Genomic DNA, 17,380 nt, shown 5'->3' with positions numbered 1-17,380 from the left:
AAATATCACCTGCTGAAATACCACCTGCTGAAATATCACCTGCTGAAATACCACCTGCTGAAATACCACCTGCTGAATTATCACCTGCTGAAATACCACCTGCTGAATTATCACCTGCTGAATTATCACCTGCTGAAATACCACCTGCTGAATTATCACCTGCTGAAATATCACCTGCTGAAATACCACCTGCTGAAATACCACCTGCAGAAATACCACCTGCTGAAATATCACCTGCTGAAATATCAACTGAGGGCCAACACGTAACCACTCCCCTCTGCTCCAGCCTCCCCATACCAAAGCCTGATATATTGATATATATGTGTATATATATATATTTAAATAGGCAAGAACAAATGATTATTTACAATGACGGCCTACCCTGGCGACACTGGGCCAATTGTGCGCCCTGCCCTATGAGACTTCCAATCACGGCCAGATGTGATACAGCCTGGATTCGAACCAGGGACTGTAGTGTCACCTCTTGCACTAAGATGCAGTGCCTTAGACCGCTGCGCCACTCGGGAGCAAGTTGTTCAGATACATACAGAAATATATCTAAATACATGTATTACTCACATACAGCGCCTTTGGAAAGTATTCAGACCCCTTGACTTTTTCCACATTTTGTTACTTTATAGCCTTTTTCTAAAATTGATTGAATAGTTTTTTTAGTATGCATTTTACATACATGTGCAATTCATACACAGTACCAGTCAAATGTTTGAACACACCTACTCATCACTGTAGTTGAGACTAGTAGTACTGTAGTAGTACCACTCATTCCAGGGTTTTTCTTTATATTTTCTACATTGTAGAATAATAGTGAAGACGTCAAAACTATGAAATAACACATCTGGAATCATGTAGTAACCATAAATAGTGTTAGTAACGAATCAAAATATATTTTAGTAGCCACCCTTTGCCTTGATGACAGCGTTACACACTCTTGGCATTCTCTCAACCAGCTTCACCTGGAATGCTTTTCCAGCAGTCTTGAAGGAGTTCCCACATATGCTGAGCACTTGTTGGCTGCTTTTCCTTCACTCTGCGGTCCAACTCATCCCAAACCATCTCAATTGGGTTGAGGTCAGGTGATTGTGGAGGTCATCTGAGGCAGCGCATATACTATTCTGCAATGTAGAAAATAGTAAAATAAAATAAATAAAAACTTGAATCAGTACATGTGTCCAAACTTTTGACTGGTACTGTATATATGTATATATATATTATAATACAAGAGTTTTCCATATGGGTCTCCAACCTCATGTGTGTTTACGTGTCTGTGTTTGTGTGTCTCCCAACTCAATCTAACCCCTCTTCTTCTTCTCTCCCAACTTAATCTAACCCCTCTTCTTCTTCTCTCCCAACTCAATCTAACCCCTCTTCTTCTCTCCCAACTCAATCTAACCCCTCTTCTTCTTCTCTCCCAACTCAATCTAACCCCTCTTCTTCTCTCCCAACTCAATCTAACCCCTCCTCTTCTTCTCTCCCAACTCAATCTAACCCCTCTTCTTCTCTCCCAACTCAATCTAACCCCTCTTCTTCTTCTCTCCCAACTTAATCTAACCCCTCTTCTTCTTCTCTCCCAACTTAATCTAACCCCTCTTCTTCTTCTCTCCCAACTTAATCTAACCCCTTTTCTTCTTCTCTCCCAACTCAATCTAACCCCTCTTCTTCTCTCCCAACTCAATCTAACCCCTCTTCTTCTTCTCTCCCAACTCAATCTAACCCCTCTTCTTCTCTCCCAACTCAATCTAACCCCTCCTCTTCTTCTCTCCCAACTCAATCTAACCCCTCTTCTTCTCTCCCAACTCAATCTAACCCCTCTTCTTATTCTCTCCCAACTTAATCTAACCCCTCTTCTTCTTCTCTCCCAACTTAATCTAACCCCTTTTCTTCTTCTCTCCCAACTCAATCTAACCCCTCTTCTTCATCTTTCCCTATTCAATCTAACCCCTCTCCCCTCTCTCTACCCCCTCCCGCCCATTGACTGTCCTCCTGCTCAGTAGCCATGATGCTTAGCAGCTCTGTCGAGGTGCCCAGTCCCGTCCACGGTGGCATGTCCGGTCTCTCCGGGATGAGGGTGGCAGTGGTGGGGAACGTCGTCCGGTCCTCCAGTATCTCGGGAGCCATGTACAGCCTGGAGAAGAGTCCCGGGAGTGGCGGTCGGCCGGGAGAGGTGGGGACGCTGGCCGGAAACAAGAAGAGACGCTCAAGCCTTGGAGCCAAGATGGTGGCCATCGTGGGTCTGTCGCAGTGGAGCAAGAGCACTCTGCAGCTCAATCAGCAAGGTCAGTTTCATGTTGTTGCATTTTAGTTGTTGTCGGCCATTTTGGATCAGTGGAGCTAAGTCCCTGTTGCTCAACCAGTAAGGTCAGTTTCACTTTGGTTTCATTTGAATTGTATGTGATGTTGTTGTTTTTAGTTGTTAGCAGCCATTTTAGGGCATCCTGTTGCTCAACCAGTAAGGTCAGTTTCACTTTGGTTAAAAAAGAAAATGGGGTTGTTGTTGACGGCCATTTTTGGAGCCGTGGAGATAATAGGAGCATCCTGTTGCTCAACCAGCAAGGTTCATCACAATACATTATTCTAATGGATGAGGTTGTTGTTTGTACTCGACCTCGGATGATCTCCACGTGCATTTTCCTTGACACCCAAAACTACTCGTCACATTTTGAATGCTTAGTAGGACAGCAAAATAGTCAAATTCACACACTTATCAAGAGAACATTCCTGGACATCTCTACTGCCTCTGATCTGGATGACTCACTAAACAGAGAACATCCCTGGTCATCCATACTGCCTCTGATCTGGAGGACTCACTAAACAGAGAACATCCCTGGTCATCCATACTGCCTCTGATCTGGAGGACTCACTAAACAGAGAACATCCCTGGTCATCCATACTGCCTCTGATCTGGAGGACTCACTAAACAGAGAACATCCCTGGTCATCCCTACTGCCTCTGATCTGGAGGACTCACTAAACAGAGAACATCGCTGTAATTTTGATACTTATTAAGTATATTAAACCCAAATACTTTTAGACTTTTACTGAAGTAGTAACAAGTATGAAAATTGTTTTCCCAGTCCTGATGATCGCTGTTCTTCTCTATCCTCACGTTTTCTTTCACCTGCCCAGTTAGAAATATCTCCTCCTTGCTTCCTATGGCCTCGCTCTCCTCGCTCTCCTCTCCTCTCTCATATCTCTCCTAACTCTTCTCTCTCTCCTCTCCCCTCTCCTAACTCTCCTCTCTCCCCTCTCCTCTCTCCTCTCTCCTCTCTCCTCTCTGTCCTCTATCCTCTCTCCAGACTATCCTCTCCCTTCTCTCTCCTCTCTTCTCTCCTCTCCCCTCTCCTCTCTCATATCTCTCCTCTCTCCTCTCTCCCCTCTCCTCTCCCCTCTCCTCTCTCCTAACTCTCCTCTCTCCCCTCTCCTCTCTCCTCTCTGTCCTCTATCCTCTCTCCAGACTCTCCTCTCTCCTCTCCCCTCTCCCCTCTCCTCTCTCATATCTCTCCTAACTCTCTCTCCTCTCCTCTCTCATATCTCTCCTAACTCTCCTCTCTGTCCTCTCCTCTCCCCACCCTCCCCCGGTTTGAATGCCTGTGTAAATATGAGGGGATATTAATCTATTGGTGTGAAGATGATGGTCTAATACGATATTGATTTTTCAGATGAAGATTGGAAATGTAATAGCTAAGCATTTTAAATCACCCTGACACCTTTGGCTACTGTTAGTGGACCTTTTTGTTTTGAATTTAATCTCTCAAATGCTTTTGTCTCTGCCTCATAGAAGGGTGTTGATTCATTTATTTTTCTTTCACCCAGCGTCAGAGATGACCTCAACGTAGCAGAAAGATGCTTTGGCTGTGTAGCTATAAACTACATAGCTTCACAGTGTGGGTTAGCTGTAGGTCTGTTGTACACCTAATAATCAGACTATTTCATACTGTGGTAAGAGTATCACCCAGCATATTACTAGCAGCAGTATGGTAATGCTAGCTAGCAGTGCTTAGTGGTCCCTTTATTTAACCAAGCAGGTCAGATAAGAACAAATTCTTATCTACGATGACATAGTAGCTAGCCAGCGAGATCACACCAGATCGACTTTACTATTCATGTCACGCCCTGACCTTAGTTATCTTTGTTTTCTTTATTATTTTGGTTAGGTCAGGGTGTGACGAGGGTGGGTATGTGTGTTTTTGACTTGTCTAGAGTTTTTTGTATACCTAATGGCGTTTTGGGATTGTCTCTGTAAATTGTAGGTCTATGGTGGCCTGAATTGGTTCCCAATCAGAGGCAGCTGTTTATCGTTGTCTCTGATTGGGGATCCTATTTAGTTTGCCATTTTTCCATTTTGGTTTTGTGGGTTATTGTCTATGTGTAGTTGCATGTCAGCACTCGTTATTATCACGGTCGTAACTCATATTATCACGGTCGTAACCCATGAGCACTCTACTAGCTGCCGCCCGTTAAGGCAGCCAGCGCCTCTAATCCACAGGGAAACCGTGGTAACCCATGAATGAAAACCTACAGGAGGGTAGGTATCTCTCCAGGAACAGGGTTGTGAAAACCTAGTTCATGAGCTGAACTATAATACCCTAGAAATGTTCCAGATGCACAAAAAAGCTGATTTCTATACAATTTTGTGCACAAATTTGCATATCAAGAATCTGATTAAACAGCATGATAATTACACAGGTACACCTTGTGCTGGGGGACAATAAAAGGCCTCTCTAAAATGTGCAGTTTTGTCACACAATACAATGCTACAGATGTCTGTAGTTTTGATGGAGCATTTGGCATGCTGACTGCGCGAATATCCACCAGAGCTGTTGCCAGATAATTTAATGCTAATTTCTGTACCACAAGCCGCCTCCTAAAATCGTTTTAAAGAGTTTGGCAGTACGTCCAACCGCAGACCAGGTGTAACACGCCAGCCCAGGACCTCCACATCCGGCTTCTTCACCTGCGGGATGATGTGACCCCAGCCACGCGGACAGGTTATGATACTGAGGAGTATTTCTGTCTGTAATAAAGAGCTTTCGTGGGGAAAAACTCATTCTGATTGGCTGGGCCTGGCTCCCCAGTGGGTGGGCCTATGCCCTCCCAGGCCCACCTATGGCTGTGCCCCTCTCCAGTCATGTGAAATCCATAAATTAGGGCCTTATTCATTTTTTTCTTCAATTGACTGATTCCCGTATACGAACTGTGACTTAGTGAAATTATTGAAATTGTTGCATATTGCATTTGTATTTTTTGTTCAGTATATATTATGTAGTGGACTTCAGCTGGTCGTGTGTTTGTGTGACATTTCAATACACTTCAGCTGGTCGTGTGTTTGTGTGACATTTCAATACACTTCAGCTGGTCGTGTGTTTGTGTGACATTTCAATACACTTCAGCTGGTCGTGTGTTTGTGTGACATTTCAATACACTTCAGCTGGTCGTGTGTTTGTGTGACATTTCAATACACTTCAGCTGGTCGTGTGTTTGTGTGACATTTCAATACACTTCAGCTGGTCGTGTGTTTGTGTGACATTTCAATACACTTCAGCTGGTCGTGTGTTTGTGTGACAGTGGCTCTTTGCTCAACGTTCTCCAGAAGATGGGATGAAACGGAAATGAAGTGCAGCCTAGCGAGATTAGGTCAACATCTCTCTTCTCCACCGCAGACTCCCATGTGACTCCCAAGCCACCCCACAGGACAGGAGGGTACAGAGCGACCCAATGGCCTCACAATACACCCTGCCGCCACACACGCACACAAATCTGAGAATAAAATCCCTGCATGGGGTCGACGCCACTGGGGGTGAGACAGACTGGGGGTGAGACAGACTGGGGGTGAGACAGACTTGGGGTGAGACAGACTGGGGGTGAGACAGACTGGAGTTGAGACAGACTGGGGTTGAGACAGACTGGGGTTGAGACAGACTTGGGGTGAGACAGACTGGGGGTGAGACAGACTGGGGGTGAGACAGACTGGGGGCGAGACAGACTGGGGGCGAGACAGACTGGGGGCGAGACTGACTGGGGGCGAGACAGACTGGGGGTGAGACAGACAGGGGTGAGACAGACTGGGGACGAGAAAGCTTTGAGATAGGGTGATAAGAGAGGACTGAGACAGGGTGGGAGAGCGTTGAGACTTGGGGTGATGAGTCCGTGGGGGGCTTGAGACCGAGGGGGAGAGAGAGAGGGTTGAGACTTGGGGTGATGAGTCCGTGGGGGGTTAGACCGGGGGGAGAGAGAAAGGGTTGAGACTTGGGGTGAGAGTCCGTGGGGGGGTTGAGACTGGGGGAGGGGTTGAGACTAGGGGAGGAAGAGAGATGGTTGAGACTTGGGGTGGCGGGGAGGGTTGAGACTGGGGGAGAGGGTTGAGACGGGGGGAAGGTTGAGACTTGGGGTGATGAGTCCGTGGGGGGTTGAGACCGGGGGAGGGTTGAGACCGGGGTTGATGAGACTGGGGGAGAGAGGGGGTGAGACTGGGCGGAGAGAGAGAGGGTTGAGACTGAGGGGAGAGAGAGGGGGGTGAGACTAGAGGGAGAGAGATTGTTGAGACTAGAGGGAGAGAGATTGTTGAGACTAGAGGGAGAGAGATTGTTGAGACTAGAGGGAGAGAGATTGTTGAGACTAGAGGGAGAGAGATTGTTGAGACTAGAGGGAGAGAGATTGTCGAGACTAGAGGGAGAGAGATTGTTGAGACTAGAGGGAGAGAGATTGTTGAGACTAGAGGGAGAGAGATTGTTGAGACTAGAGGGAGAGAGATTGTCTTTCATACCAGTAAACCACAGACTCCCAACCTCTACCTGTCTGTCATACCAGTAAACCACGGACTCCCAACCTCTACCTGTCTGTCATACCAGTAAACCACGGACCCCCAACCTCTACCTGTCGGTAAAATGTATTATGCGAGAAATGGAGTTGTAAACGTCTTTATGCGCAAATATCGATCAAATAAACACCGTATGGAAGTAAAGTTGGAGTCGTGCGATGATACTGTAGGGTGTGATACTGTAGGGTGTGATACTGTAGGGTGTGATACTGTATGGTGTGATACTGTAGGGTGTGGTGATACTGTATGGTGTGATACTGTAGGGTGTGATACTGTAGGGTGTGATACTGTATGGTGTGATACTGTAGGGTGTGATACTGTAGGGTGTGATACTGTATGGTGTGATACTGTAGGGTGTGGTGATACTGTATGGTGTGATACTGTATGGTGTGATACTGTATGGTGTGATACTGTAGGGTGTGATACTGTAGGGTGTGATACTGTGTGGTGTGATACTGTAGGGTGTGATACTGTAGGGTGTGATACTGTAGGGTGTGATACTGTATGGTGTGATACTGTATGGTGTGATACTGTAGGGTGTGATACTGTGTGGTGTGATACTGTAGGGTGTGATACTGTATGGTATGATACTGTAGGGTGTGATACTGTATGGTGTGATACTGTAGGGTGTGATACTGTGTGGTGTGATACTGTAGGGTGTGATACTGTGTGGTGTGATACTGTAGGGTGTGATACTGTAGGGTGTGGTGATACTGTATGGTGTGATACTGTGTGGTGTGATACTGTGGGGTGTGATACTGTAGGGTGTGATACTGTAGGGTGTGATACTGTATGGTGTGATACTGTATGGTGTGATACTGTGTGGTGTGATACTGTAGGGTGTGATACTGTGTGGTGTGATACTGTAGGGTGTGATACTGTATGGTATGATACTGTAGGGTGTGATACTGTATGGTATGATACTGTAGGGTGTGATACTGTATGGTGTGATACTGTAGGGTGTGATACTGTATGGTGTGATACTGTAGGGTATGATACTGTAGGGTGTGATACTGTATGGTGTGATACTGTAGGGTGTGATACTGTAGGGTGTGATACTGTATGGTGTGATACTGTATGGTGTGATACTGTAGGGTGTGATACTGTATGGTGTGATACTGTAGGGTGTGATACTGTAGGGTGTGATACTGTAGGGTGTGATACTGGATGTGTGATACTGTAGGGTGTGATACTGTATGGTGTGATACTGTATGGTGTGATACTGTAAGGTGTGATACTGTAGGGTGTGATACCGTAGGGTGTGATACTGTAGGGTGTGATACTGTATGGTGTGATACTGTAGGGTGTGATACTGTATGGTGTGATACTGTAGGGTGTGATACTGTAGGGTGTGATACTGTATGGTGTGATACTGTATGGTGTGATACTGTGTGGTGTGATACTGTATGGTGTGATACTGTGTGGTGTGATACTGTATGGTGTGATACTGTGTGGTGTGATACTGTAGGGTGTGATACTATATGGTGTGATACTGTATGGTATGATACTGTATGGTGTGATACTGTATGGTATGATACTGTATGGTGTGATACTGTATGATGTGATACTGTGTGGTGTGTGGTCCTCCCACTACCACTCTGGAAATCAGAGGCTTCAGATTAAATAAATGATGATGAACTTCACAGGGTGGTGACCTTGATGCTCCTTTCCAATGAATATCGCTGGTTTTATTCTGGAGACATGATGATCGATGCTTGACTAGCCTGGTCCTGTAGACTAGCCTAGTCCTGTAGACTAGCCTAGTCCTGTAGACTAGCCTAGTCCTGTAGACTAGCCTAGTCATGTAGACTAGCCTAGTCCCGTAGACTAGCCTAGTCCCGTAGACAAGCCTAGTCCCGTAGACTAGCCTAGTCCTGTAGACTAGCCTAGTCATGTAGACTAGCCTAGTCCCGTAGACTAGCCTAGTCCCGTAGACTAGCCTAGTCCCGTAGACTAGCCTAGTCCTGTAGACTAGCCTGGTCCTGTACACTAGCCTAGTCCCGTAGACAAGCCTAGTCCTGTAGACTAGCCTAGTCCTGTAGACAAGCCTAGTCCTGTAGACAAGCCTAGTCCGGTAGACTAGCCTAGTCCTGTAGACTAGCCTGGTCCTATAGACTAGCCTTGTCCTGTAGACTAGCCTAGTTCTGTAGACTAGCCTAGTCCCGTAGACTAGCCTAGTCCTGTAGACTAGCCTAGTCCTGTAGACTAGCCTAGTCCTGTAGACTAGCCTAGTCCTATAGACTAGCCTTGTCCTGTAGACTAGCCTAGTTCTGTAGACTAGCCTAGTCCCGTAGTCTAGCCTGGTCCTATAGACTAGCCTTGTCCTGTAGACTAGCCTAGTCCTGTAGACTAGCCTAGTCCCGTAGACTAGCCTGGTCCTGTAGACTAGCCTAGTCCTGTAGACTAGCCTAGTCCTGTAGACTAGCCTAGTCCTGTAGACAAGCCTAGTCCTGTAGACTAGCCTAGTCCTGTAGACTAGCCTAGTCCTGTAGACTAGCCTGGTCCTGTAGACTAGCCTAGTTCTGTAGACTAGCCTAGTCCTGTAGACTAGCCTAGTCCCGTAGACTAGCCTGGTCCTGTAGACTAGCCTAGTCCTGTAGACTAGCCTAGTCCCGTAGACTAGCCTGGTCCTGTAGACTAGCCTAGTCCTGTAGACTAGCCTTGTCCTGTAGACTAGCCTAGTCCTGTAGACTAGCCTAGTCCTGTAGACTAGCCTACCTTCACTGTATCTGTGAGCTGTCGAATAGAGAGCACGTGCCAAGACCAGTGTGGGCACATTTACTATGTAACACACATTAACTATGTATATAATACAACTATCAGTTGAAAATGCGAAGGAAACACATTGAACTTTAGATTTGTATTCGGTACAAGAAAACTTAAGTGAAAAAAAGTACATTTTTGTAACACGTCTGGAACACGTCTGTTTGGTGGGAACACGTCTATTTGGTGGGAACACGTCTGTTTGGTGGGAACACGTCTGTTTGTTGGGAACACGTCTGTTTGGTTGGAACACGTCTGTTTGGTGGGAACACGTCACTGGTGGGAACATGTCTGTTTGTTGGGAACACGTCACTGGTGGGAACACGTCTGTTTGGTGGGAACATGTCTGTTTGGTGGGAACACGTCTGTTTGGTGGGAACACGTCTGTTTGGTTGGAACACGTCTGTTCGGTGGGAACACGTCACTGGTGGGAACATGTCTGTTTGTTGGGAACACGTCACTGGTGGGAACACGTCTGTTTGGTGGGAACACGTCTGTTTGGTGGGAACACGTCTGTTTGGTTGGAACACGTCTGTTTGGTGGGAACACGTCTGTTTGGTTGGAACACGTCTGTTTGGTGGGAACACGTCTGTTTGGTGGGAACACGTCACTGGTGGGAACACGTTTGTTTGGTGGGAACACGTCTGTTTGGTGGGAACACGTCTGTTTGGTGGGAACACGTCTGTTTGGTTGGAACACGTCTGTTTGGTGGGAACATGTCTGTTTGGTGGGAACACGTCACTGGTGGGAACACGTCTGTTTGGTGGGAACACGTCTGTTTGGTGGGAACACGTCTGTTTGGTGGGAAAATAAGCATCTTTTCTTCAAGCAGATTTGAGAATATTTACATGAAAAATCTGTTGCCATTTCAAATCAAATCAAATGTATTTATATAGCCCTTCGTACATCAGCTGATATCTCAAAGTGCTGTACAGAAACCCAGCCTAAAACCCCAAACAGCAAACAATGCAGGTGTAAAAGCACGGTGGCTAGGAAAAACTCCCTAGAAAGGCCAAAACCTAGGAAGAAACCTAGAGAGGAACCAGGCTATGTGGGGTGGCCAGTCCTCTTCTGGCTGTGCCGGGTGGAGATTATAGCTCAGTTGGTAGAGCATGGCGCTTGTAACGCCAGGGTAGTGGGTTCGATTCCCGGGACCACCCATACGTAGAATGTATGCACACATGACTGTAAGTCGCTTTGGATAAAAGCGTCTGCTAAATGGCATATATTATATTATTATTATTATTATTATTATTATTATTATTATTATAACAGAACATGGCCAAGATGTTCAAATGTTCATAAATGACCAGCAGGGTCAAATAATAATAATCATAGGCAGAACAGTTGAAACTGGAGCAGCAGCACAGTCAGGTGGACTGCGGACAGCAAGGAGTCATCATGTCAGGTAGTCCTGAGGCATGGTCCTAGGGCTCAGGTTCCCCCGAGAGAGAGAAAGAAAGAGAGAAAGAGAGAATTAGAAAGAGCATACTTAAATTCACACAGGACACCGGCTAGGATGAAAAACTCTTTGTAGAAACACTTTTACCACAGCAACACATTATAATTATACCTCACAGGAGACAATATAATATCACCTACTGTTGATAGCACCTCCACAGTGTCAGCCTACCAACTATTGTACATGTATCATCTCTACACAGATAGCATGACCACGCAGATAGCATGACCACGCAGATAGCTTGACCACGCAGATAGCATGACCACGCAGCTAGCATGACCACGCAGATAGCATGACCACGCAGCTAGCATGACCACGCAGATAGCATGACCACACTGATAGTATGACCACACAGATAGCATGACCATACAGGTAGCATGACCACACAGCTAGCATGACCACACAGATAGCATGACAGTACAGATAGCATGACCACACAGCTAGCATGACCACACAGATAGCATGACCACACAGATAGCATGACCACACAGCTAGCATGAATGCACAGATAGCATGACTGCACAGATAGCATCACCACACAGCTAGCATGACCGCACAGCTAGCATCACCACACTGATAGCATGACCACACAGATAGCATGACCATACAGGTAGCATGACAGCACAGATAGCATGACCACACAGCTAGCATGACCACACAGATAGCATGACAACACAGATAGCATGACCACACAGCTAGCATGAATGCACAGATAGCATGACAACACAGATAGCATGACTGCACAGATAGCATGACCGCACAGATAGCATGACCATACAGGTAGCATGACAACACAGATAGCATGACCACACAGCTAGCATGACCACACAGATAGCATGACAACACAGATAGCATGACTGCTCAGATAGCATCACCACACAGCTAGCATGAATGCACAGATAGCATGACAACACAGATAGCATGACTGCTCAGATAGCATCACCACACAGATAGCATGAATGCACAGATAGCATGACAACACAGATAGCATGACTGCACAGATAGCATCACCACACAGATAGCATGACAACACAGATAGCATGACTGCACAGATAGCATCACCACACAGCTAGCATGAATGCACAGATAGCATGACAACACAGATAGCATGACTGCTCAGATAGCATCACCACACAGCTAGCATGAATGCACAGATAGCATGAATGCACAGATAGCATGACCACACAGATAGCATGACTGCTCAGATAGCATGACCGCACAGCTAGCATCACCACACAGATAGCATGACAACACAGATAGCATCACCACACAGCTAGCATGAATGCACAGATAGCATGACAACACAGATAGCATGACTGCTCAGATAGCATCACCACACAGCTAGCATGAATGCACAGATAGCATGAATGCACAGATAGCATGACCACACAGATAGCATGAATGCACAGATAGCATGACAACACAGATAGCATGACCGCACAGCTAGCATGACCACACAGCTACTGTACTGTTCCTAGTATCTTCACACTGCTCACACTCATTTAGTCCTACAAGTAGATGGAGGGACAGAGGGAGGAGGGAGGAGGGAGGAGGAGGGGGAGGAAGGGGAGAGAGATTAGATGGAGATGAGATGCCATAGCAACCAGGTCTCACAGTCTCATGTCAGAATTAGACGTTCATCAATTGTTCTCGTGTTTAAGGTTACGTTCAGGCATTAACTGTGAGTTAAGGCATTAAAATAAGTTCAGGCATTAAATCCACATTCTTAAAAGTTAGGCATTAACTCTACGGGATTGGTCCCCCCCGTCACTGCGGGACGGTTGAGCTAACATGCGCTAATGTGATTATCATGAGGTTGTAAGAAACAAGAACATTTCCCAGGACATAGACATATCTGATATGGGCAGAAAGCTTAACATTGTGCTAATCTAACGTCACTGTCCAATCTTCAGTAGCTGTTACAGTGAAATAATTCCATGCTATTGTTTGAGGAGAGTGTCACAGTTACGAAATATAAAATGTATTAATAAGCCAAATTAGGCACATTTGGGCAGTCTTGATACAAAATGTTGAAAAGAAATGCAGGTTCATTGGATCAGTCGAAAACATTGCGCATACACTGCTGCCATCTAGTGGCCAAAATCTAAATTGCGCCTTAACGGGAATAATACATTGTGACCTTCCTCTTGCTTTTAGAAAATACACGTTTTTATTCTTTGCATTATCTTTTACCAGATCTAATGTGTTACTGTATATTCTCTGACTGTGAATGGTTAAGGTCACCTGTGACTGCCAACTCTGACACTATAGAGAGGCTTACCTCACCCTTCTGACACTATAGAGAGGCTTACCTCACCCTTCTGACACTATAGAGAGGCTTACCTCACCCTTCTGACACTATAGAGAGGCTTACCTCACCCTTCTGACACTATAGAGAGGCTTACCTCACCCTTCTGACACTATAGAGAGGCTTACCTCACCCTTCTGACACTATAGAGAGGCTTACCTCACCCTTCTGACACTATAGAGAGGCTTACCTCACCCTTCTGACACTATAGAGAGGCTTACCTCACCCTTCTGACACTATAGAGAGGCTTACCTCACCCTTCTGACACTATAGAGAGGCTTACCTCACCCTTCTGACACTATAGAGAGGCTTACCTCACCCTTCTGACACTATAGAGAGGCTTACCTCACCCTTCTGACACTATAGAGAGGCTTACCTCACCCTTCTGACACTATAGAGAGGCTTACCTCACCCCTCTGTGACTGCCAGCTCTGACACAGTGGCCATATGTAACACAAACACACCTCTGCTGTTTTTGGGCAGGAGCTCACTGTTACCCTACCGACTCTCCCTCCTGCCTCCTACCTCCCCCTCTCCACTTCTCAACCTGCTACTCGTTCCTGGCACTAATTCTCTTCCTGATGGTTGGTCTGTGACACGTAGGCATTTATTGCCATGAATGTTGTTCTGGAGGCAGCTCTGCAGAGTGGACACTAACTGGCACAGACACAAAGTCATAAAAATCAGATTTTTAAACATAACCTTAATCACACTGCTAACTATAATGCCTAACCCTAACCTTCAATTATGACTAAAAAGTTAACTTTTGTTTTCATGAATTGTTACAATTTAGTCAATTTTTACTTTGGAGCTGCGCCATCTATCGGAAATCATTCAGTTCTGCCTCCAGGGCAATAGACATCAACCTGCCTGTCGCTCTCTCTCTCTCTCTCTCTCTCTCTCTCTCTCTCTCTCTCTCTCTCTCTCTCTCTCTCTCTCTCTCTCTCTCTCTCTCTCTCCCCCTCTCTATACAGTATCAGTATCTTCTCTCTCTCCCTCTCTCTCTCTCTCTCTCTCTCTCTCTCTCTCTCTCTCTCTCTCTCTCTCTCTCTCTCTCTCTCCCTCTCTCTCTCTCTCTCTCTCTCTCTCTCTCTCTCTCTCTCTCTCTCTCTCTCTCTCTCTCTCTCTCTCTCTCTCTCTCTCTCCCCCTCTCTCTATACAGTATCAGTATCTTCTCTCTCTCTCTCTCCCTCTCTCTCTCTCTCTCTCTCTCTCTCTCTCTCTCTCTCTCTCTCTCTCTCTCTCTCTCTCCTCTCTCTCTCTCTCTCTCTCTCTCTCTCTCTCTCTCCTCTCTCTCTCTACAGTATCAGTATCTCCTCTCTCTCTCTCTCTCCCCCTCTCTATAGAGTATCAGTATCTTTCTCTCTCTCTCTCTCTCTCTCTCTCTCTCTCTCTCTCTCTCTCTCTCTCTCTCTCTCTCTATACAGTATCAGTATCTTCTCTCTCTCTCTCAATTCAATTCAATTCAAGGGCTTTATTGGCATGGGAAACATGTGTTAACTTTGCCAAAGCAAGTGAGGTAGACAACATACAAAGTGAATATATAAAGTGAAAAACAACAAAAATTAACAGTAAACATTACACATACAGAAGTTTAAAAACAGTAAAGACATTACAAATAGTTAAATGACACAAGATAAAATGAATAAGCATAAATTTGGGTTGTATTTACAATGGTGTTTGTTCTTCACTGGTTGCCCTTTTCTCGTGGCAACAGGTCACAAATCTTGCTGCTGTGATGGCACACTGTGGAATTTCACCCAAAAGATATGGGAGTTTTTCAAAATTGGATTTGTTTTCGAATTCTTTGTGGATCTGTGTAATCTGGGGGAAATATGTCTCTCTCTCTCTCTCTCTCTCTCTCTCTCTCTCTCTCTCTCTCTCTCTCTCTCTCTCTCTCTCTCTCCCTCTCTCTCTCCCTCTCTCTCTCTCTACAGTATCAGTATCTTCTCCCTCTCTCTCTCTCTCTCTCTCTCTCTCTCTCTCTCTCTCTCTCTCTCTCTCTCTCTCTCTCTCTCTCTCTCTCTCTCTATACAATATCATCAGTCTCTCTCTCTCTCTCCCTCTCTATCTCTCTCTCTCTCAATTCAAGAGGCTTTATTGGCATGGGAAACATATGTTAACATTGCCAAAGCAAGTGAGGTAGATAATATACAAAAGTGAAGTAAAAATTAACATTAAACATTACACATACAGAATCTTCAAAACAATAAAGACATTACAAATGTCATATCATGTAAAGATAGTGTTTTAACAATGTACAAATGGTTAAAGGACACAAATAAGCATAAATATGGGTTGTATTTACAATGGTGTTTGTTCATCACTGGTTGCTCTTTTCTCCTGGCGTTAGGTCACACATCTTGCTGCTGTGATTGCAGACTGGAATTTCACCCAGTAAATATAGGAGTTTGTGAAAATTGGGTTTGTTTTTGAATTATTTGTGGATCTGTGTAATCTGTAATAAATGTGTCTCTAATATGGTCATACGTTGGACAGGAGGTTAGGAAGTGCAGCTCAGTTTCCACCTCATTTTGTGGGCAGTGTGCACATAGACTGTCTTCTCTTGAGAGCCAGGTCTGCCTACGGCAGCCTTTCTCAATAGCAAGGCTATGCTCACTGAGTCTGTACATAGTCAAAGCTTTCCTTAAGTTTGGGTCAGTCACAGTGGTCAGGTATTCTCGCTCTCTGTCTCTCTGCCCAGCTGGCTCAGGGAGCTGTTATCAAGGAGCTGATATCTTCACAAAAGGGAGTTTTCATGTTCTCTTTAATGAAGAGATCAAGGAGGAGGGAGGAAGAGTCTAAATTTAGATGTTCTGCCAGAGGAACACTTTGCCCCTGGAACAAGATCATAGCATCATCCTCCTCTTTTCTCCTCTCCTCTCCTCTCCTCTCCTCTCCTCTCCTCTCCTCTCCTCTCCTCTCCTCTCCTCTCCTCTCCTCTCCTCTCCTCTCCTCTCCTCTCCTCTCCTCTCCTCTCCTCTCCTCTCCTCTCTCCTCCTCTCCTCTCATCCTGCTTTCTTTCCCATTTGCTGCCTCTCCTCTCCCCTCCTCTCCTCCTCCCCTCTCCCCTCCGCTCCCCTCCTCTCCCCTCCTCTCCTCTCCCCTCCTCTCCTCCTCCCCTCTCCCCTCCTCTCCCCTCCTCTCCTCTCCTCTCCTCCTCCTCCCCTCCCCTCCCCTCTCCTCCTGCTTTCTTTCTCATTTGCTGCCTCTTCTCCCTATCTGCTCTCTTTAGTAGAAGGCCTATGTAGACAGACACAAACAGACAAACACAACCCACAAGGGCCACTTCCACTCTTCTCCATCGTGTTTCATTAGTGAGGCTATTTTGTTAAAGCCCTGGTATTTTTCTCCCTGACTGGCTGACTTCAGGTGTGTCGTTAATGAGAAACCAATCAGGGTGGGCATTGCTGCACAAATTCCCAGAGACAGATCCATTGATTGGTTGATGGGGTAGGTCAGACCAGGTATCACACTGGTGCTGTTTCCTGATTCGCTAATAACCAATCAGCCGCCAGTTGAACTGTTACCCAGAAACAGGGAAGAGAAGGAAAGAGAGAGAGAGAGAGAGAAACGGTGAGAGAAAGAGAAGAGAGAGAGAGAGAGAGGTCCCAGGGGAGAGAGAGAAGTCCCAGGGGGGAGAGAGGTCCCAATGAGAGAGGTCCCAGGGGGGAGAGAGAGGCCCCAGGGGGGAGAGAGAGGTCCCAGGGGGGAGAGAGAGGTCCCAATGGGAGAGGTCCCAGGGGGGGAGAGAGAGGTCCCAATGGGAGAGGTCCCAGGGGGGGAGAGAGAAGTCCCAATGGGAGAGGTCCCAGGGGGGGAGAGAGAAGTCCCAGGTGGGGAGAGTATGTCAGCGTCTCAACACTAAATCACCATTACAGGCTAACGTTTTCACCTAATTGAAGCTGTTGTATGAGGACCTCTGTTAGAGTTGCTAGATTTTTGTGTCTCCCATTGAAGCTCACTATTCTGAAATAGCCAGTTAGAGACAAATAGCTTGATTTGAAAGATGA

General features: G+C 46.1%; 1 protein-coding gene across 1 annotated transcript in view; it reads left to right on the top strand.

Annotated features, from left to right (window-relative positions):
* The first annotated feature begins 1,989 nt into the window (after positions 1–1,989).
* LOC124042657 (regulating synaptic membrane exocytosis protein 3-like) overlaps positions 1,990–17,380 on the top strand; it is a 69,665-nt gene continuing 54,274 nt past the window's right edge. Inside the window, exon 1 of the mRNA XM_046360737.1 lies at positions 1,990–2,294. Coding sequence (XP_046216693.1) covers positions 2,015–2,294 — 280 coding nt within the window. The 5' untranslated portion in view covers positions 1,990–2,014. The remainder of the gene's footprint in view (positions 2,295–17,380) is intronic.

Source organism: Oncorhynchus gorbuscha, linkage group LG09 (assembly GCF_021184085.1).
Source record: "Oncorhynchus gorbuscha isolate QuinsamMale2020 ecotype Even-year linkage group LG09, OgorEven_v1.0, whole genome shotgun sequence".
In the NCBI taxonomy this organism is placed as follows: Eukaryota; Metazoa; Chordata; class Actinopteri; order Salmoniformes; family Salmonidae; genus Oncorhynchus; species Oncorhynchus gorbuscha.
Note: the sequence above shows the minus strand (reverse complement) of the source record. Positions and strands in the feature narration are given on the sequence as shown.